This window comes from Arvicanthis niloticus, chromosome 5 (genome assembly GCF_011762505.2).
Source record: "Arvicanthis niloticus isolate mArvNil1 chromosome 5, mArvNil1.pat.X, whole genome shotgun sequence".
Lineage (NCBI taxonomy): Eukaryota > Metazoa > Chordata > Mammalia > Rodentia > Muridae > Arvicanthis > Arvicanthis niloticus.
The window spans coordinates 13,921,768-13,943,440 of NC_047662.1; the positions used below are offsets into that span (position 1 = coordinate 13,921,768).

The 21,673-nt window shown below is 53.1% G+C and overlaps 1 protein-coding gene across 1 annotated transcript in view; it reads right to left on the bottom strand.

Moving 5' to 3' along the window:
• Window positions 1-20,250, bottom strand: part of Padi2 (peptidyl arginine deiminase 2) — a 41,944-nt gene extending 21,694 nt beyond the window's left edge. Inside the window, exons 1-4 of the mRNA XM_034503267.2 lie at window positions 20,063-20,250; window positions 8,665-8,848; window positions 7,261-7,333; window positions 840-901 (exon numbers count right to left, since the gene is read on the bottom strand). Of these exons, the coding sequence (XP_034359158.1) occupies window positions 840-901; window positions 7,261-7,333; window positions 8,665-8,848; window positions 20,063-20,154 (411 nt within the window). The 5' untranslated portion in view covers window positions 20,155-20,250. The remainder of the gene's footprint in view (window positions 1-839; window positions 902-7,260; window positions 7,334-8,664; window positions 8,849-20,062) is intronic.
• Window positions 20,251-21,673: the final 1,423 nt, after the last annotated feature.

Consider the following 21,673-nt stretch of genomic DNA (forward strand, 5'->3'; position numbering starts at 1 on the left):
TATTCTTGTTTTGAGACAGTGTCTCACATAGCAGAGGATGGCCTTAAACTCCTAGTCTTCCTTCCTCTACCTCCTGAGATCTGGGATTCCTGGCATGCACAACCACGACTAGTTAATAGAAATAGTATTCACAGGGTAGGCAAAGACATTGTGAAGACGTCACTGGTCCAGGTATGGAAATTCTCGATAAGGGACTGGATGACTTTGCCTTGATTGCTTAGGCCCAGGTCAATGCCAGGAAGCAGACTCGGGGTTCCCCGAATTGAGGGCAGGCATCCAATCAGCTGAGCTACATCCTCAGCCTCCTGAGGAGTTTGTGGGTAAGGGCCACCTCTGCCGGTCTCCTTTAAATTTATTTATATTTATCTGGTTTCTTGAGACAGGGTCTCACTAGATAGCCTTGGCTGGCTTAGCGTTCTCTACATAGACCAGGTCTGCCTCTGGCCCTGAGTGCTGCGGTTAAAGGTGTATACTAACACCACCCTCTACCACTTTAATTTAAAAGAAGAGGCATGGGGGTCGGGGGACGGACAAATGGCTTTCCTGGGCAGCCTCTGCCTCAGGAACATCAAGTCTTCCTTCAGCTCTGTGGCCCACGCTGGGAAAGCAGATCACACAGGGCCTGGCTTGCCTGTGGCCCATCGCTGCTGCTGTGCTGTTTCTGCAGGCTGAAACAGCCTCCTGGCCCACGTGTGCAGTGGTAGTTGACCTCTCTGGTGAACAGCTCTGGCCAAATGCCCCATGCAGTCCCTGTAGTGTCCTCGAAGCCCCCCCCTCCCACTTATGTCAGCATACCCATGTCAGGGTCGGGATGGTATCCACCCTCAAGGCCAGCTAACCTTCTTAGGATTGTTCTTCTCCACCTCTCCATCCCGGTCTGCGTCCACATCCAGGGAGATCTCTGCAGACAAGAGACAACCGTGAGTTGAAGAGCCAGCAGCCAGCTGTGGCCCAGGTGGAGAAGCCCAGTGGGAATGGGGGGCAGCTCCCCCATTCACTTGACTGCTTGAAGGAGAAGGCCTTGCTAAGGTCTTCATCTTCTGGGGACCCTCAGCAGACACAAATAGCTTTGGAAGTGGGTGGGTCCCTGCAAACCCTGGTGGGGCAGAGGCTGATCTTCATAGTACAGGCATGAGAGATCCAGGTCACACGCCCAAGGTCACACACAGGTAGCAGGGAAAACCAAGGGGTCACGGTATTTCCAATTCCTTCCTCTGGCCTGTCTCAAGAGCATCAATGCATACACACGCCTGTCTGTGTTTCCATCTCTGTCTTTCCATCTCTCCTTTTATTTTGGTTGACAAATCATGTCTCCAGTCCCTGTCCATCTAAGAGAACCTGTGAAGCCAGGTCCAGATAGTTGATCCAGGGCAGGGTCCTTGGTGACCTTTTCTCTTGGGGAAGAGACCTTTAGCACCTGGAGGCTCTCACAGAGAGGCTACGTAGAGCCTGTGTGGTAGAGAGAAGGTTCAGTGGGAGATGGCCTTACATTGGAATTCTGGTTCTTTGGTCATGAGCTGTGTGACTTGGGACAGGCTCCACACCTTCTCTCTCGGCCCCTCTTCCCTCACCTGCAGCATCGGGCTCTGGTTATAGGAGTTGTACCAACTGCAAAAGCTGGCACTCCTGACTTTCCGAGCTGCGTAACTCCATGTGTGGGCCTGTCCTGTGTGTAGGGCATTTAGTGGCTTCCTTGGCTGCCACCTTCAAGATTCCAGTAACATCCTCATGCCTCCTGCTGTCATCTAGCTGACTGGGGAGGTAAAACCACCCAGAGTTAGGGGATGTCATTGGGAGGAGGGTGGGGTGTTGCTGAGGAGGCAAGGGAGTGCTCTCAGCAGATGTGAGCCTGTCTCATGTTAACTATGACTTCAACCATGGCAGAAACAGGATGGGAAGGGTTATACCCCAGTCAGCCCATTTTCAGGGTACACTTTGTCCCTGGGTGGGAGGAGGGTCCTGACACAGGAAGGAGAAGCCCAGTGGGGTACAGTCACATTCAGGTGTCTCCTTGGTCCTCAGTTCAATTCCCACTGACCCGACTTCAGCTTTTGTGGGTGCAGAAGGAGGTGGGAAGGACATGAGGTACTGGGAAGAGGCACCTTCCAGTGTTCCACCCTCCAGGATCTGCCTGGAGCCCGATGCTACAAGGTGTCCTACCGATGACAGTTGTGCAAGGTGTCCCACTGGAGTACCTGCTGCTACTGGACACGGGGTGAGCGATCACATCCATTTCAGAAAGGAGCAAACTCGGGCTTGGGGGAGCTGCTTAGCAGATGCCTCCGTGGCTCTGTGATGGAGCTGGGCTGGCAGAGGGGAGGCCCTCTAATCGAAATGAGGGACAATATTGACTTTGGCTCCCAGCTTCAACGTTCCAGCCTGCCACGCCTCACTCCACGAACATAGCACTCGCCAGCTTGCTGGCACTCTCCAGGGCTGTTCTCCCCCCACCAGCTACGAGGAGGAGACCCACGCTCCCACTCAACCCGGGAAATGGAGGCTTCCCAGCAGGGAGGCGACACCCCTACAAATCCAAGTTCTCAGAGTGCAGGGTGGGCCTCCTCCAGAAGCCTCGGACTTGAGACATCTGCTCTGAGCTACCCCTCTCACTGATGCAGCTGACCCCTGGCTGCCACAGGCTGACGTCATACCTGGACGGTGTCCAAAACCAATCAACCCTTAAAAGCCCCTACATTTGCTCACCTGAAGGTCACTGGCCACATCTTCATATGGCAGCCCTGTGACTTCATTTATAGCCCAGAAGGGAACACTAAGGTTCTTTATGATGTGTCTTGTGTGTCTACCATGCAGTGGGTCATGGGACATGATGAAGCACTTCTGGCTGGACTGAAGGAAGGTTCTCTCTCTCTCTCTCTCTCTCTCTCTCTCCTTCTCTCTCTCCTTCTCTCTCTCTTTCTCTCCCTCCCTCCCTCCCTCCCTCCCTCCATCTTTCTAGTTTTCTAGTTGTCTTTGTGTCTTTTTTTTTTTTTTTTTTTTTTTTTTTTTTTTTTTTTAGACAGGGTCTCTCTCATGATGTGGATCTGGCTGGCCTGGCCTGAAATTTGATATGTAGCCCAGGCTGGCCTTGAGCTCAGACCCCCGCCCCCCCCACCCCACCGCCCCACCCCGCAACTGAGCAGGGACTGGAGGTGTGTGCACACTGCACCCAGCTCCTTTTTCTTTTATGAAAATTAAATGTTTGTATATGGATGTTCTGCCTGAACACCTGTGTCCTCAAATTCACAGAGATCCGCCTGCCTCTGCCTCCTGAGTGCTGGGATTAAAGGTGTGCGCCACCACCCAGCCTGTGAGCTGATTTATTACTCTCAGAAGGACCTGCCAGCTTCCCATCCTGAACTCTGCACAGTCCCTCCACCACCTTCGCACCATTCCCCACAGCACTGCTCTTAGGACCTGTCACTGTCCCCATGGTTAACTGATATCTCCAGTGCCCTCTAGCCTCCCCAGCTACCAGCCGTCCCCTGGACCTTCTCCCGGGCTCTAATGGGACTGGGACGTTGTCTATAGGCCAAGAAGGAGGGGCTGGAACAACCCTTCTGAGCTCTGCCCTCCCCACAGGGAGGGGAACACACCTGTTTCACAGCTTCTGGACTCCAGACATTTCCCAGAGGCTCTGAGTCCTGCCTCAGCTACCCAGAATAGCCCCAAGGTGTCAGGTGGCGCCTGGTGCCGGGTGTGGGGTAGATTCATGGGAAATGTCACCAGCATTGAGTTTGAGGCCATTGCTCTGTGAACCTAGACACAGAAGCCATGGCTGCATTTAGGCTAGCTGCCAACCCTACAGACTGTGGCCATGCTGGCCTGGTCTGCTGACCTGTCCAAGGAGCTTGGAATACAGCTCTCTGGGGGCTGGGAGAAGGATGTCATCCTACCATGGATGCTACAAGCTCCAGCTCTGGGCCTGAGAAAGCTCGGGGCCTGTGGTGCATGTACCCAAGGCACAAAGGGGAGAAAGACATGGAGGCGCCAGTGTGTGTCCTCTCTCTACCTCAGCAGGAAGGGTGACTGTTCTCTCCCACCCTTCTCTCCCTCAGCCCCACTTTTCTCAGTAAAGTCTATCTCTAGGGAAAAGTAGAGCCCAGAGAGGGTGGTCTGCTTGTCAGGGCCACACAGCAGGGTTAGACACAGAGATTTGGCCAGGGGCTCCTTGGTTTGTTCCTGTATTTCAGGATGAAGTCCCTCCAGGCAGGGTCAAAGGAAGGGAGAAGAGGCCTCCGCTCAGCACCCGCTGTGTCTTGGCCCAGGCCCTTGGCACACATCACTCCCCTGAATCCCTGGAGGCACCATGCTAGAATACTCTACAAAATCCCCCTTTTCAAATGGGGAAACTGAGGCTGGGGGTGATGGAGTTGGTGTAAGATCACCATGCGGTGGACAGAGGAGGCCAAGCCATAACTAACTCCCGCCTATGCTGAGACCTGGGTTCTTAGTGTCAACATGGGCTTAGACAGCCCTAGTGAGGTGCGCTCAGACGTGCTTCTGTGGGGCCAGGCCTAGTGTCTAGGGATATTCAGGGTGTCCCTGGCTGGGAGGTGCTGCCTCTAATCCCTCAGAGTGGAGATACCAGAGGGAGGAGAAGGTCAGGTGGGACATAGACCAGAGACAAAGGTTCCTGCTAGTGGAACAGAAGCCAGACATGATTTGAGTGGATTTCAATCAGCCTGATTGTTACAATGTAAATGACTGAGAGGATGCCCAGCCTGGAAACTGCTGTATCTCAGCACCGCCTTTGTTTTCATTACTTTTTGAGACAGTGTTTGCTTAAGTGGGCCTTGCACTCTCTTCTTAGCCCAGAAAGGCACTGGCAGTCTCCTGCCTCAGCTTTCGAGCAGCTGGGATGACAGGTACATGTCTCCAGCCTTGGTTCCCTATCTGCTTTAAAAAAATAATTTATTTATTTTTTATTTTATGTGCACTGGGGTTTCACGGGCATGTACATCTGTATGAGGGTGTCAGATCGCTTGGGGCTGGATTACAGACAGTTGTAGGCTGCTATGTGGATACTTGAATTGAACCCTGGTCCTCTGGAAGAGCAGCCAGTGCTCTTAACCACTGAGCCATCTCTTCAGCAAACGTTATTCACTTATATATATTTTGAGATTGGGCTTGTGTAGCCCAGGCTGGCCTTGAATCCGCTGTGTAACAAAGGCTGGCCTTAAAAAATCCTGGTCCTCCGGTACCTGTCACCCAAGTTCTGGGATCACTAGTGTGCTTCCACACCCATATGTTTGTGTGTGTGTGTGTGTGTGTATGTGTGTGTGTGTGTGTGATACATACACACATATATAATTACATACATACATATATATTACTGTGTAGGAGGGGGCATGTGTGGAGAGCTTAGAGGACAGCTTTTGGGAGCTGGTTCTCTCCTTCCATCTCGAGTCCTAGGGACCAAACTGAGGTCGTTAGGATTTATCTGCCGAGCCCCTTCAAACGGCCCCTTGCCTGCTTTGTACTGTGAAAATGGGGGTGCTAGCTGAAGACAAACTGTCTCATTAATGTTGGCCTTTCCCTCTCACAGAGATAAGCTTCCATTCTCCTTATTGTCCTTGGGGCCAAGGGACACGTTTTACTGTCCCATGAACCTGTGACTCATGGGCCTCATGGCAATTAAGAAGCCACTGAGGAGTGAAAACAGGACACTCCCCAGATGGCAATGGCCGATGGTGGCAGCTTCTTTGCCTCTGGCAGTAGGGTGTCACCAGGGCCACACCTGAGCTGCCCCTGAGCTTTGAGCTCAGCCTCCGTCTCAGGTGGAGGACAAGCCTGGTTACCCCTCCTCTGAGATCTCTCTGCCTGTGTCTCCTCCGTGCACATCCTGAGGGCGTGCCAGCCCGGGGTTACCTCTGACAGGTGTCTGCCGCTGCCCCCCACTGCCTTTGTCTTCGGGTATCCCTGGCCCTGTGGGATCGGGTTTCCTGAGAGAAGTCATCTGAGATGGTGGGTGCTGTGTGTTTACAATGCCGCTCACACGCCAGGGCTCACAGCACGCTGGGGCATCAGGTTAACGCTGGGAAGGCTACAACTCTCAACCCCCACCTCCCCGTCATCCCAAGGCCCCCTCACTCCCGGGCTAAGAAGCCTCAGAATACAGAGGAAGGACAGGGTGACAGCACTCAAGACCCTGGGGAGAGCACTACCACTAAGAGTCCTCCAGCCTCCGAAGGGACACAAGAGAAGAGAAGGGGTGTCTCACAGAGAAGCACCCGTTTTTTAGAGGAAGTTTCACGACCCTTAGAAAATGAGATAACTGATGCAACTTGGTGCCCTATCATTTTGGTTTTTTGCCTTTTCTGAGCCTCAGTTTTTCCATCTGCTTAATGGGTGTAGTTCTAGTGATTCTCCTTGCAACAGCTGAAAGGATAGATTGACATCTTGATGGATAGACATTACGTCTGGAGCATGGTATACAGTGGGTGCTCAATAAATGTTCTGTGTTTATCTGGCTCCTCTTCCATTTCCTTCTCCTCAAAGCAAACACCCTAGTTCTCTATAGCAGTGAGTCAGGGGACAGTGTTTGGATGGTAGTTCCCACCACTGTCAGTGTTTAACCACAGCTGGATGACAGAATGAGTGTCTGGATTCCTTCCAGCTTGAAAGCATCAGTGAAGATAAAATCTTATGTGCAGCAGGATCTGAGTATCCGGAAGGGTCACATCTCTGGCTTCTGCTCAGCCCACAGTGTCCCTGACACCCACGCCAGGCCCCTGCAGGGGGAAACTGAGGGAATTGTTTCTAGTTTGGGACTCCACCTGCCACACTGTCACTGTGTGACTGTGAGTGAGTACCCTAACCTCTCTGGGCCATGTCACTCTTTGTGGATCAAATGAAAAGCCTGGACCAGATGACTTAAGAACCCCAGGCTGCATCTCTGTGCCCAAGCCGGGGCTAGGATGGCAGTGAGGATTGTCAGGGACAGTGGTAGCATCTGGAGACTCCAGGCTGCAGTGTGTGTGTGTGTGTGTGTGTGTGTGCGCGCACACGCTCCTGTATGGGTGTGGACAGAGGCTTTGGGCTTTTCTTTTTCTCTCTGCAGCCTACAGAGCCCGTGAAGGGAACCCCACAACACACCTCCTCTACAGGAGTCCCCCTGTCTCTGAAGTCTCAGGGTACACATGCTGTGCTCTGAAGTTCTCATTACTTGGAAGTGGCTCCCAGAGCCGGTGTGCCACACTGAACCCTGCCCTGAGTACTTTCCCGGCTCCCCCAAAGTGAAGACCCCCAGCACTAACTCACCAATGGCCGTGAGGAACAGTCCCGCCTGGTCAATGGGGGCGCTGCCCTCCTCTTCATAGTAGTTGACAGTAACCTTGGTGAGAGGCAGGCATGGGGACAAGAGAGAAGGGCAGAGGTCACAGGTTAGAGTGAAAAAGAAAACAAAAGACCAGGAATAACCCCCTACCTCCCAGCCCTCAGTCCTCTCTAGACACAAGGCCCCCTCCTCCAGGAAGCACCTCCGGGCTGTTGAGATGTTTCTCACAGATAATCTAACCAGAGAAGGGCTCCTCTCCCCTACCTGACCTGTGCCCTGGCACATCCACCACCTTCCTGGGCTCACAGCCACTGCGCTGTGTGTCTAGCTCCAGCCAAGCCCCAGGGACTTATTCCTTCGCATGGCACCAGGTGCCAGCACTGCAAATGGCCTGGAGTAATATTCTTGAGAGCCCAGAGTGGGGACCATCTGGCCTTGGCTGCATCATCTGGGCAAACCATCTCTCCCCCGATTGCTCAGCACCCCACTTTACAGACAGTGAAGTCAGAGGCGCTACGCATATCATCTCTAATCAGAAATAGCTAACTCCAACACAGCGATGCTCCTGTCTCCACCTCGTAAGTGCTGAGATTGCAGGTTTGTACCCCAAGTCCTGGCCTCTCTCTGCATGTGTGCATTCTGAACACTCTTACCATGTAGCTCAGGCTAGTCTGGTACTAATGAGGCTGTCCCAAGCTTGCAGCAATCCTCCTGCCTCAGCTTATGTTTCCCTCAGCTCTCTGAGTCTTCCCTCCTGCCCCCCCTCCTTTCTCCTTCCTTCTTTCTGTCCTAGGAATTAACCTCAGGGCTTCACATATACTAGACACAAAACGACTGAGGTATGTTACCAGCACTACCTTTCATTTAAAATATTATTTTATGTGTCTGGGGTTTGGCCTGCATCTGTCTATGTACCACGTGCATGCCTGGTACCGTTGGAGGCCAGAACAGGGCATCAGATCCCCTGGAACTGGAGTTACAAAGGGTTGTGAGCCACCATGTGGTTGCTGGGAATTGAACCAGGGTCCTCCGGAAGAGCAGCCAGGGCTCTTAACCTCTGAACCATCTCTCTGGACCCCCGGTTTTCACTTTTTGAGACAGGATCTCATATGCCCCATGCTGGCCAAAGCAGGCTTTGAGCTCTTGATCCTCCTGCCTCTCTGCCTCTTAAGTGCTGGGGTTACAGCTGTGTGGCTTTGTGCCTGGCCACCCAGCTTCCCATGTCCCCCACCCTCCCCTCGCTCTGCCCATGTAGCTGCTAGGGACCAGAAAGCACTATATGGCTCCCACTGATTCTATGACTCAGGGTGGTGTGCTCCCATCCCACAAGATTCCAGCATGGCTTTGGGCTCCCTCAGTCCCGGATACTGTCTTCCTGGCCATGGTACCTTGTCGCTGCTGGCCTCTGTGCTGGCCTGGGCCATGCTGAGCCGCAGTGTGGTGCTGGGTGACAGGGCCCAGCGCTGCTTGCCGTTGGTGATCACCTCCTCTGCCTCTCCATCACGTACGACCTCCACCTTCACGCCCTCCGAGTGCTTCAGGCTGAAGGTTTTGGCCCCAGCAGGGGCTGCACTGTAGGAAGAACAGACAGAGAGTCAGATGAAGCCTGGACTAGGTGGGACGGCAAGAGAGTTCCAGAGGGGTAGGCCTCGCAGGCTGTGTGGTCAGAGGGACCCAGACAGGCTCAGCTGCTGCCATGACCAGCTGGCACAGGAGACTGTGAAAGTTGCAGAGTCCTGAGTTAGAGTCTGTCTGTCTGTCTGTCTGTCTGTCTGCATCTCTATGTATGTCTTTGTCTTTCCTCTCTCTGTGTCTGTCTGTCTCTCCTCTCTGTGTCTGATTTCTTCTGTTTCTCTCTCTCTCTCCCTCTCCCTCTCTCTCTCTCTCTCTCTCTCTCTCTCTCTCTCTCTCTCTCTCTCTTTCTATGCTGTGTTACAGATTGAACCTACAGAAGTAAGGTCTCTGTCACTCAACCATGCCTTTAGCCTTAGGACCAGAACTTTTTTTTTCCTTGTTAGACAGGATATTTTTATTCTACACACACTGGCCCCAAACCTTAGCCTCCCGAGTGCTGAGGTTTTTAGGCATATAGCACCATACTTGACTTAGGCTCTGATTCATTCATTCATTCATTCATTCATTCCTGAGACATGGTCTCTTGTAGCCCAGACTGACCTCGAACTTGCTATGTAGGTGAAGATGACCTTAAACTTCTGATTCTCCTGAGTCCACCTTCACAGGCAGGATTATAGGCCTGGCTTATGCTATGCTGGTACTGAACCCAGAGCCTTGACCATCCTTGGCAAGGACTTTACCAACTGAGCCACACCTCCACTTTAGGTCTTGAATTCTTACTGGGTTCTTGATGCTTCTGCAGATGGGCGAACAGCTTTGGGAGCACGGGGCTTTTAGGGTGAGTGACAAGCCTAGACAGGATGGTTTTGTCCCAAAGGTAGAACTAGGCCTGAAACCCCCTGGTGCCACCGGGGACTTATCAGGAGGAGTCCTGGAACCAGGCTTTGTCTCAAAGATTCCCAGGCCTGGATGGACTTCCTGACCACTGAAGGCCATATGTTGGGACTCATGCCTGGCTTCCTGCTGAAGGAGAAATGTTTTGGGGATTGTGAGAACTAAGCAAGACTCAGGGTAGGGAGGGCATTGGCTCGTGCTTCCGTCTAGACACGGAAGTTTATGTAGGACAATGTATATGCTGACATTCTAACTCAGCAGGGTGGTGTCTGGAGACCTTCAGGAGATGGCGAAGGTTGCAGGGGGCATTAGGGGCTCTAATCAGATATGAATGGTGGCCTTTTAAGAAGTGAGAGAGAAAATAGAGGGTACAGGACAGCAGCTGCCGGGGCGGCCAGGGGGCGGAGGTGCCAAGACTGGCAGTTTGGGTAAACCACGTTTGAAGGTCCCTAAGGACCACAGTGGGTTTGGGGGCTTGGGAAAAATTCTTGTGGGATTTGAAATGATCGCAGTGCAGGCCTGAGTATGTCTCAAAGGCATAGCTGCTGCCGGGGACGAGGGCAGTGCTCTGAGGTCCAAGAGTCTCAGAAACACTGCACACTGTTTAACTTTTCAGGCATTTTCTCTCTTGTTCCTCCTCCTCCTCTTCTTCCTCCTCCTCTTTTTCTTCTTCTCTCTCTATCTCTGTCTCTCTGTCTCCTCCTCCTCCGTCTCCTCTTTCTCCTTCTCCTTCTTTGTCTTCTTCTCTCCCTCCTCTTCATCCTTCTCTTCCTCTTTCTCTTCATTTTATTATTATTATTTTTTCTTTTGGACACAGGCTCTCCATATGTAGCTCTGCCTGGCCTGGAAGTCACTGCATAGACCAGGCTGGTCTTGAACCTGCCCCAACCCTTGTGCTTCTGCTGGAAGTGCTGGGACCACAAGCTTGTGCTGCCATACCTGGACTTAAGTTTTCAGGCCCCTCCCCCATGCCTACAGACTTAGTGGTCTCATCCTCTGCGAGGCTGCTGGCTGTCAGGGCCAGGTGAGATTTGCAGCTGGTGATGAAGCAGGGGGCGAGGCTGAGCAAGAGGCTTAAGCTTGTGACTCTCAAATGTAGCAGCAGTAACAGCCTTCATGACAGTTTAGACGCTCTGTCCAAACAGAGACTGCCTAGTCCTAAAAATATTCTAGAAACTACTGGGGCCACAGTTTGAGAAACACTGATGTCATCTTCCGTAGTGTGGTCTTGTCATTCTTCTAGCCCTGGGGTGGGCCATGGCGGTGGCTGGGAGTCTGCAGAGCCTGCCAAGCAATGCATTCTGTCTGTTTTCCGAGACAAGGTTCTTCTTATCCCCTGGCTGTCCTGAAACTCACTCTGTAGACCAGGCTTCCTGCCTCTGCCTCCCAAGTGCTGGGACTAAAGTCGTGAGCCACCACCGCCTGGCAAGCAATCCATTCTTGGTCTTTTGGCTGAAATCCAGCCGAGGGTGCTAGAGCCGCCCTCTTTGAAAGGAGACCACTTCATCTGGCTTTTGTATCAAGTTTCCATGGGCGAGTTTTCTGAGATAACATGCTTTCCAAACCACACCAAAAGCAAGATCCCTCAAGACCGCACTCAGCCCTGGGCCTGCCTCCATCCCTCTGATCCAGTCAGAAACTGGAGGAGCATCTTGTGAGTTAACAAAGAGCCACATCAGAGCTCTGGGCCCCAGGCCTCCCACATCCCAGCACCAGCCTTGCTTGAGGCTGAGCAAACAGCTATTCTTGGAGCCCTGGCAGAGGCCACAAAGGCACCATTGTCCCTCTGTGGATCCTGTTGGCTGCCTCCTCCCCGGGGAAGATCCTGTTAGAATCCCCTGCAGAAACCCGAGCCTGGGGCTCCAGATGGCTTGGGGTCCCTAGAGGCTCTGGGCCAGTATTGAGGGGAGAAAGGAATGGGGTGGGGTGGCTTTGACCTCTTGGCTTACTGGAGAGAGTCTCATAGAGAGCATGCCTGGGACAGGAGGCTCACCCTGAGACCCATGTCTGCACTGTGTCCCAGCACCAGGAGGGACAGTAAATGAATGCTTCCTCATTAGCTTTCTAAGCTGGTACCAGAGCATTTTATACATCTATTAACACTCTCTCTCTCTCTCTCTCTCTCTCTCTCTCTCTCTCTCTCTCTGTGTGTGTGTGTGTGTGTGTGTGTGTGTGTGTGTGTCTGTGCTCGCATGCACACGCGCACATGTGCAGACCAAAGGTTGATGCTGGTTCCTGGGTTGATTTCAGCCTTAGTTTTTGAGATAGGGTCTCTCACTGAACCTCTAACAAACCGTTTTGGCTAGAAGAGTGAGCCCCTGGAACCCACTTGTCTCCATCCCCCAGTGCTTCAGTTACAGATCTACGCTGCTGCGCCCGCCTTTTATGTGGGCGCTGGGGATCTGAACTCAGGTCCTCATTCTTGCACACAGGCACTTCCAGCCTCACACTGTGCACTAGTTCCTGATACCTGGAATGCTGTTCCCTCAAATCTGCACCTGTCAAAGGCCTGCCTCTCCATGAAGGGATTTGAACCTGTGCTGCACTGCAGACTGCATCTTCTTCCTCACATTGTTTTAGCTCCGGCCTGGTCCAGGCACGCAGTCAATAAAACACTTGATGAAGATGGGGCTGGAGGAGGAGGGTTTGGTCACATGGTCTTTTATTCACTCAACACACATCTCTTGGGCATTTACCATGTGCCAGGCAGAATTCTGTGTTCTGAGGAAAGACGAGCTAAAAAGACAACGCATCTCTTGCCCCACGGAGCTTATATTCTAGTGAAAGGGAAAGACTTCTGTAGATTATGCCATCAACTGTGATGACTGCAACAGAGACGCGAATTGCCAAGCGGGGGTCACAGCTCAGTAGTGGTGTGCTTGCTTGCATAACACTGACCGTGCATAAAGGTTCTGAAAATAGGGGGTGCGTGATGTCGGGGGCTCTCAGATGGATTCTCTGAGGAAGTAACTTTTGAGCTAAGAAGAGTCTAAATATTATTCAGAATTAGTTAAGCCCGTGGACCTGGAACCCCAGCATCAGCTACAGGGTGGTACACTTCTGTCTCGGGACGATTTCTCCTAAGCTCCAAGCTGCCCTGATGCTGTGGGTCCAGGAGGCCTGACCTCGAGAAATGGGCAGAAGATGTGCGTGGCGCGCGCGCACGTGCACACACACACACACACGTACATGTGAGCTTGCACATGTGCATACAGGAGGAGGGGGTGGTCATGGTTGGGGAAAGAAGTCTCAGACATGGCAGAGCTAGCCTTTCTCTTTAGGGAGAGAAGTCACCAAGGGCTTGCCAGCAAGGAGGGAATTTAGAAGAAAAATAATGAAAGTGTGTGTGTGTGGGGGGGTGGCTAGTAAGTGAGTCTGGGATGGTGGTGGCTTAGGGCTGGACGGTGGCCATGGAAACTGAGAGAAATGGCTTCTCAAATGCTGTGTGGCTTCTGGGGAGTCGCCCAGCCTGTCTGATCTTGTCTCAGAATGTGGGAGAAGGTCTCAGGCGTAGCTTGGCAGGGCTGAGGAGCCACACAGAGTGCCACACTGGAAGGTGTGATGTGCCTGTTCTTTGCTGGCCTCTGGCTCTGTTTGTCCATTTGGCATGGCCCTCATTAACACCAGGCGGGGTTCATCCTTGGAGTGACCCCAGCTCCTGGCAGCCAAGGTGTGACATCCTGCCCCCGGGACTTTGGAGGTGTTGGAAGGGGGAGTTGTGGGTGCCAGCCTGGTAAGCACCCTCAGGAACAGCGGGGAGGTGAGGGGAAGGGAGATCTCAGCCCAGGCCTCACGCCCGATCTTCACTATTGTGGCGGCCAGAGTCCTGAGGGCTGGCACTGGCCGAGGCTGGGCTGGTCGAGGCAAACCTTGGCATGTGTGTATAGCTGGCCTCCTTCTCTACCTGGTTGCCCCAGGAACCTCTACCACAGGGTGCTGGTGCTCTCCACAGGAGGAAACAATCTAGTCTCTGGTGACTCCCTTTCTCAGAAGCCTTCTGGGACCCTCTCCTACCTACAAAACAACATTCAGCCCCTGAGTAAAGCTCTCCCCCCCCACAGAGGCTCATTTCTTGCTCCCTGGCCCCCAGCTTTATATTCCAGGCCACTGAAATGACTCCTTCACTGTCTCCATGGGCCCCAGTTTCCTGCCAGGTGGGTTCGCTCCCATGGGACTTGTTGTCTGCTGTGGGTTGAACCCTTGCCCATCTTACAAGACCCAGCATAGCTGCCACCTCTTCCAGGAAGTCTTCCCTGGTCCCATCAGCTAGATCACCTTACTCTTTCCCTTAGCCAGTACCCCAAATGCTAACAGGTATCTAATACATCTCTCCCATGAGTCTCATGAACGCTTTGAGGGCAGTAACTGGTTCACCATGATGGGTGATATTGTAATAAACCCAATCTGGCTCACAACAATGACTTACAGAGAATTTATCACTGCAAGCCACAGGCTCTCAACCCATACTTTATACAACCCCACAAAGCCTGATCCATCTCATTTCACAGACAAGCACACTGAGATCCATGTAGACTCCATCCTTGCTTCAAAGAGGTCTCGGGACCCTCACAGCAGAGCATAAATGAACTATGTGAGCCCTAGGCCTGAGGGAGCCCATAGGTTGGAGTCCTCACCGTGGTCCTCTGTGGGGAACTGACAGAAGGCGGCTATCATCCTTGCAGCCATCTTGAGCCATATACCCTGACAAGAGACTTATTTACAACAGCTGAGTACACGCTGATAAACATCTTATTTTAGATACCCAGGATTTTCCTTTGGGTGTGTGAGACTTAAAGGTGTGAGATTTAAAGGCGTGACTTAAAGGTGTGATTTAGAGATGCGACTTAAAGGCATGACTTAGAAGGAGACATATAAAAGTCAAGAGGCAGACAGAAGAAAGTACTTGAGACTTGAGGAAGGAAACTTGTAACTTGCACTTGGAATTAGAACTTAGAACTGGAATTGGGACTTAAGACTTATTACAGCTAGGAACCTGGGACTGGGAACTAGGGACTTGGAGAGAAGAAGAGAGACTGACGAATAAACGGGATTGAATCACACTCTGTCTGGTCTCCATTCTGCATGTCCGTCCTCACTTTCTCTCTTGCTGAACCCCGACCCGTGGACAGAGCAGCTTGGGGTAGTGCGGGCTCTAACAATTTAGCCCCCAAGGCTTTTGGCAGTGTGGGTTCCAACATTTGATAGAGCGGTCTGAGACGTTTTGGCCCCCCAAGCGTGGGGCAGAGCGGTCCTTGACAGTCCTCCAAATAAGGACCCAGAGACTTGTGGGGCTTGATCAAGAGGCTCGTGAGATATCTTAAGATTTCCCAGATAACTCACTTATTTGTAGATAAGAGTCTGGGGCCCAGAGGGGACAGTCAACGGTAGCTTCCTGTCCTGGACTTTTGGGTAACTGAGGAACAGGATTAGGCCGGCCGAGCCTCTGGGCTCAGGGTCCTGCATGGCTATGCATGGGCAGGAAAGGAGCCGCTCACTTCTAAACATTGGTGTTTGGGGGTGTGAACTCCTGGGACTACATTATCCTCCTAACTAGGGGACCTCTGTTCAGAGAGGAAGAACCTCACGGACCCCACTAAGTGAAGCGACTGTGAGCTTGGCACACGGAATGCCAGGTCCTTCCTCAGCCCTCCCACTCCTGGGCACCAGCCTGAAACCTGAATCCTAAGTAGTTCCTGGCAGCGCCTCCTGTCCCAAGCCCAGAGCTCTGGGTGTTGTTCTAATTTATGGGGCCACGGGACCTGGCCTGGTGTTTTCCTTCGTCAGTCTCTCGGCAGCAAGCATCGCTGCTCTGCCAAGCTCTGCCGCATACCCTTGACCTTCCGTGGACCCATCCAACAGGGCCTGTCTATTGAGGTTGAAGGTGGCAAGCTCAGCCCCATGCTAGGCAGTCTGCAACCATCAATGGCTGCAACTCCCATGCTCACCCCATACTCTGTAAGGGGCAGAGTAGGGAGGAGCCATTTCCCCCCCCCCCAAAAAAAAAGGAGTCTCAAGGAAGACAGGTTGGGAGAGCAGTCGACAGCCTGGGGTCTACTCCTCCACCCCTCCTCAGCTGTGTGGTCTGACTTTAGGTCCTTTAAGGATGAAAAGGATAACAGTGCCTTTCTCCTTAAGGGTATGAGGGCGGAGCACATGCAAATTATTATATGAATATGAAATGACATGTAAATATTGGGAGGGTTGCTGGGTGTTCAATAAATGTTAGGGAGCGATATTAAGTAAATAAGGCAAGCTCTCTCTCTCTCTCTCTCTCTCTCTCTCTCTCTCTCTCTCTCTCGTGTGTGTCTGTGTACATGTGTACATGTGTATGCAGGTGCATGGGCTTATCTGTACATACTCACAGAGGCCAGAGGAGGAATTAGGTAGATTTTTCTATCACTCTCTACCTTATTCATTCTCTCTCTCTCTCTCTCTCTCTCTCTCTCTCTCTCTCTCTCTCTCATGTGTGTCTGTGTGTGTGTGTGTCTGTGTACATGTGTACATGTGTATGCAGGTGCATGGGCTTATCTGTGCATACTCACAGAGACCAGAGGAGGAATTAGGTATAGATTTTTCTATCACTCTCTACCTTATTCTCTCTCTCTCTCTCTCTCTCTCTCTCTCTCTTTCCTTCCTTTTTTCAGACAGTTTCACTATGCAGCCCTGGCTGTCTCAGAACTCACTATGTAGATCAGGCTAACCTAGAGCTCACAGACATTCACCTGCCTCTGCCATCCAAACGCTGAGATCAGCCTCCACTCAGAGACCGCTCACTCCACATAAGACAGTGGTGGGGACTGGCGTCTGACTGACAGGCAGTTCCCACCAGGACCACAAGGTCTGGAAGAAAGAGGCTCACCTTCACCCTCAGACTTCGATGGCAGGGGTGTGGGGGGCTTGCTCATTTCCCTTTGTGACTTGATGAAAGAATGAGGGGTCCTCACTCTCCTTCCTACATAGCTGGGTGCACTACACACACAGGTCTTGCTCTGTGGTGTCTACTCAGAGGCCCTGGGGTGACAGCCTCCCTTGGAGTCCTGAGCCAGAACCTGTGTCTCACCTAGGGAGGACTTGGTGAGAAGTGGGGCTGGGGTGGTGGTGGTAATGTTTCAGAGGGCAGGGGACTCCCATCCAGGGTGGAGGGTGGCCAGGAGTCACATAGGACAGGGTGGAGGGGGAAGCCTGAGCTCTGACTTCGTGACTCACACCTGAGTCCTGGTTGTCACTGGGCAAATGGCTTCTTTCTGAGCCTCATGTTCTTGGTCTGCAGACCAGATGCTCGTTGAGACTCACACAGAAACAAGAGGGGCAGTGTATCCCTTCCTAGCGTTAAGGGACCTCTTCTGGTTCTTTCTGCCTGGGAGGAGGCTTGTCCTTGCAGATGCCGGACATGTTCAGATGAAGGAGGTTCCTTTCCGCCTGACACATGAGCTCAGCTGGGACTTTCTTTCCCTGGGACATCTGATATTGTCTGGAGGCATTTTTGGTTTGGCATACTGTATAGGAGAGAGGCTGCTACTGACAGTCGGTAAACTGAGGCAGGAATACCACCCATTACATTACGCTGAACAGAAGAGTCCCCTCAGCAAAGAATTACCCAGAGAGATACTGGGTCTCTGGTCCAGACATGTGCTGTCCAGGACAGTGGCCATCAGCATAGGTGACCTTGGGAACCTTGCAGAGCAACCAGCAGCGCCATCACTCCAGATAAGCTTTAAGGGTCACAAAGTGTCACAGGGAAAGAACACCAGCTTTCTCATGAACTATATTCCATGATCACGTATCCCGACGATGGCACTTTGGCTACACTGGGCTTAACAAACTATAGCATGAGCATTAAGTACTTAATATGTGTGTGTGTTTTATGTGTGTACATGTGTTGGTGCGTGTGTGTGGGATAAGCACACATGAATGCCAGAGGAAGATATTGGGTGTTCTGTGCTGATACTCTCTGCCAGGGGCTCTCACCCTCCCCTGGAACTGAGCTGGTAACTGGAAGCTCCCATCGACCTTGTCTCTGTCCCCCCCCCCCGCCCCCAACAGAGCACAGGGGCACACAGTCACACCCAGCTTTTCACATGGGTCCTGAGGATTCAAACCGAGATCCTCATGCCCACAGCAACACATTTACCTCAGAGCAGTTTCTCCAGTTCTAACTTTTCTTTTGGTTGTTTGGAGACAGGGTCTCACTAGGTAGCCCTGTCTGGCCTGGAAGTTGCCGTGTAGACCAGGCTGGCCTCAAACTCACAGGGATCCATCCCTGTCTCTGCCTCTCAAGTGCTGGGTTCAAGGCATACACTGCCACACCCAGCTTCCAGCACTAATTACAATAAATAACTTCTATTAGTGTTTCTTGGAGGTGGGGTGGGAGACAAGGTCTCTCTGTGTAGCCTTGGCAGTCCTGGAACTCACTGTGTAGATCTGACTAGCCTTGAACATACAGAGATCCTCCTGTCTCTGCCTCCCATGTGCTGGGATTACGAGCCATTTTTTCTTCTTTTTGAGGTATGCATGCATGTGTTGGGGGTAGATTGGGACAGGGTCATGCTGTGTAGCCCACGCTGGGCTAGAACTCACTATGTAGTCTGAATGAGCCTTCGGCTTGTGGTCCTCCGGCTTCAGATTCTGGTGTGTGGGGATCTGGGTGTAGGGATTACAGCTGTCTACCACCAACCCTGGTTAACTTATTTATAAAGGTAGACTATGACAACATTTACAGCGACAACCATGACCTGCGTTCAGCTTCCTTTGGGCAGGGTTACAGTCTAGGCTGTGCTGACTCTTGGTGTTGGGGAACTCTCTGTGAGCTCTGAGTCCTGGCTGAGGTGGTGCCTCAGCCAGAGTGGACACCAGCCCCCTTGCCCTCCACCAGCCTGGGCCTCCCTCTGCTAAGGTGGGACAAGGACAGCGACTTAGGTACAGACCCCCTTTGTTCCTTAGCCCCCAGCAGAGGCAGCATGTCAGCCTTTCAGACAGTCCCCACGGTGCCCCGGCAGGCAAGCAGACAGGCCTGGTGACAGCTGCGACTTAGGGACCTGAGCGGCCTGGATCCTGGCTTACCCCTTGGCAGTGTCCAATTCAGAGCTGGGAGAGGGGAGAGATGGGCACCCTCCCAGGCCACTGGCGCCTAGACCATACTCCACCCTATGTTACAATCCTTAGGGCCCATCCAGTCCTGCTTTGGGGTCTATATGAAGGACCACTGAAGTTCAGACCCAGGTGAAGTGGAGGCTAGGGCTGAGGCCTAAGAGCTAAAGGAGCAGAGAGGGGCCCCCATCTCAGGCTTGCTGGGACCAGCAGGGCCAGGGCCTCCTGTAGAAGTGGCTGTGTAGCTGGGAAGGAGCTGGAAAGTGGGCAGGGAGAGCATGAGGAAACGCTCAGGTGGGCTTTGAAAGGTTAGGGAGAGTCAGGTGCTTTAGTATCAGAATGAGCCGGGAACAAGGTACACAGAGGATGTACCGGCCCAGGTCATCAGCACAGCGTCTTACCACAGAATCCTGCATCCCCCTCCCTCCAGCACGAGTCTCTCCCACCCTAGCAAGGGAGAACACTCACTGTGGCCGCCCAGGCTGCTCACACCACCCCTTCCCCACAGCAGCTTTCCGAGGTCCCACACTACACCCTACACGTTTTCTTGGGGTATGGGACACCCTCAGTATTCCTCACCCTGCTGTCTCAGGTACCCTAACCCCCATCCAGCATGTGGGCAGAGAAGATGGGGAGAAAAAGGTCCTGGCTCCCTGGGGCCGCAGTGGGTGGAAAGTGACCCCTCTCTGATCTCAGAGTGAAGTCAGGAAAGGCATTTGGGGACACAGCTCACAGCCAGTGCCTGGGGACAGGCAACCACCAGCAACCCCCCGGAGGGTGAAATCGGATAAGTACCAGGCCAGATTCCACGTGGGCAGCTCCCCTTTGGGCAAGCCAGTCCTTAGCACATCCCAGGGTGTTTCTGCTTGTAGGGGTAGGAAGTCCATGGTGGAGGAGGCTGGGCTGGGGTGAAAGGTGAGCCAAGAAGGGGTAGGGGTAGTGAAAGGGGTGTGTTACAGAGAGCCCATATGTGTTGAGGTCACCCAGGAGAGGGGCTGGAGAGACCAGGCATGTGAAGGCAAGGTTTATAGAGCAGTCTCAGAGAGGGGATTGTGACAGGGGCTGTAACTGGGTGTCTTAGAGGGGTCTCAGGATTGTATTGAAGTGGATCGTGGCCTGGGATGTCTCTGAATTTCTGAGGATCTCGAATTGAGGGACAACAGGGATACTGGAGCCAGGTCCAGGGTTTGTGAAGGGTAGGTGAGAGGGTGACTCGCTGTCTCGGCTCACCTGTAGACATCGGTCCAGAGTTGAGTGCCCAGCACGTACACCGCCTCCACGCGGCTCCCGTACTGCAGCCGCACTGTCCGCTCTCGCAGCATCTTCCCCTCGCAGAGCCGGCTGCCCACCGCGCTGCTCCCAGGAATGAGCACCTGCTACAGGTAAGTCCTCCGCTGCGCCTGCGCTCGCCACCGAGCGGCCGGCCGCCTTAAGCTGCAGCCGGAGGGCGGGGCATGGGCGGGGCTGTCCGCCGGACTCGTCTGGGAGTGGGCCTGCAAGCCTGTCCGTCAAGCCTGGCCCCGCCCTCCAAGCACCTCTGCCCGCAAGTTGTCAATTCCTGTGTTTGGCTTGTTCATTCTTTTAGTCAATAAATTCCCCTTTCTGGACGTCCCTCCCCTCCAACTCGGAGGGGCAGAAAATGCTAGCAGGAGCAGCGGAAGGGACAGGGCAGGAGTAAGTGGGTGGCAACCAAAGCCAATCTGGGACCAGGGGATGCTTCTCAGAGGAAAACTCTGCGGCTTCTTAAAGATCTTGCCAACCCCTGGGGGTGGAGAGGAGCCTCCTGAACACCTTCGGGAAGCTGGACACCCCCACACTAGATCCACACTGCTACGGGAAATAGGGAGTGGGGTGGAGTCCGGGGAACCGTGCACCTGGCAGGGACCAGAATGCTAAGCCCAGGCACGACAGCCACAGCATGACCCTGGGACGGGGTTATCTGAGAGTGCATTCTGGCTGCTCCAGACAACGGTGAGCAGACTGAGCTGGAGCCAGTAGTGAAGACCCCGGATGAGGCGTGAGAGGATGGGGAGAGGAGAGGACTGATCTGAGCGGTGTTTATGGATGGAGATTTGGGTGGCTCCAGGTGGCTGGGAGGGTGTGCCTGGTTGAAGGACAAGGGCAGAGGATTAGGGCTCCAGACTGCGACACCAAAAGGCGTGCCAAGGTAGAGGTCAGTGTATGGTCCTGGAAAGCCAAGGTGCACCGTGACATCTAGTGGCAGGGGTGGGGTCTAAACCACCCTGAACCCCACCCACAGGTCCTTTCTCTCTGAACCCAAGCCTGATGCTATGCAGTAGGAGGAAGTGGCTTTTTTTTTTTTTTTTTTTTTTTTTTTTTGTCATGGGAATGGAAACTGAAGGGTGGCTGGAGGGATGCGTATGGGGGGGGGGGGCGGGGGGCTGACGGGAAATCCAGCAAAGAGCACACTGAATTGCTCAGAGATATGCCCAGGCACGCCCAGCCAGCCCTCGACTCCATCCTTCTCCTCCAGATGCCCAAATTAGGAGATGGTAAGGACCCCAGCTGTTCCTGGGTATCAGGGATCTAGGAGGAATGTGGGTGGAGAAGTGAGGGCCAGAATCCCAGCCAGAAGGGTCATTGTCTCCTGAAAGGCTTGGGGTTCAGATCCTGGGAGACGCTGGTAACTTCTGATTGGTCCCTGGGAGAGCGTTGTCCAATCAGGAGGCATCATGTGGGAAAGATTCCAAGAGGCTCTGGACTGGGAACTCCTCCCCTGTAGAGGTGAGCTTGGGTCTGAGGACCCCTCTGCAAGCAAACAACCCCTCCAACAGGGGCAGAGCAGTCTTGCATGTCACCCACTCCTACCAAGTAAGTGGG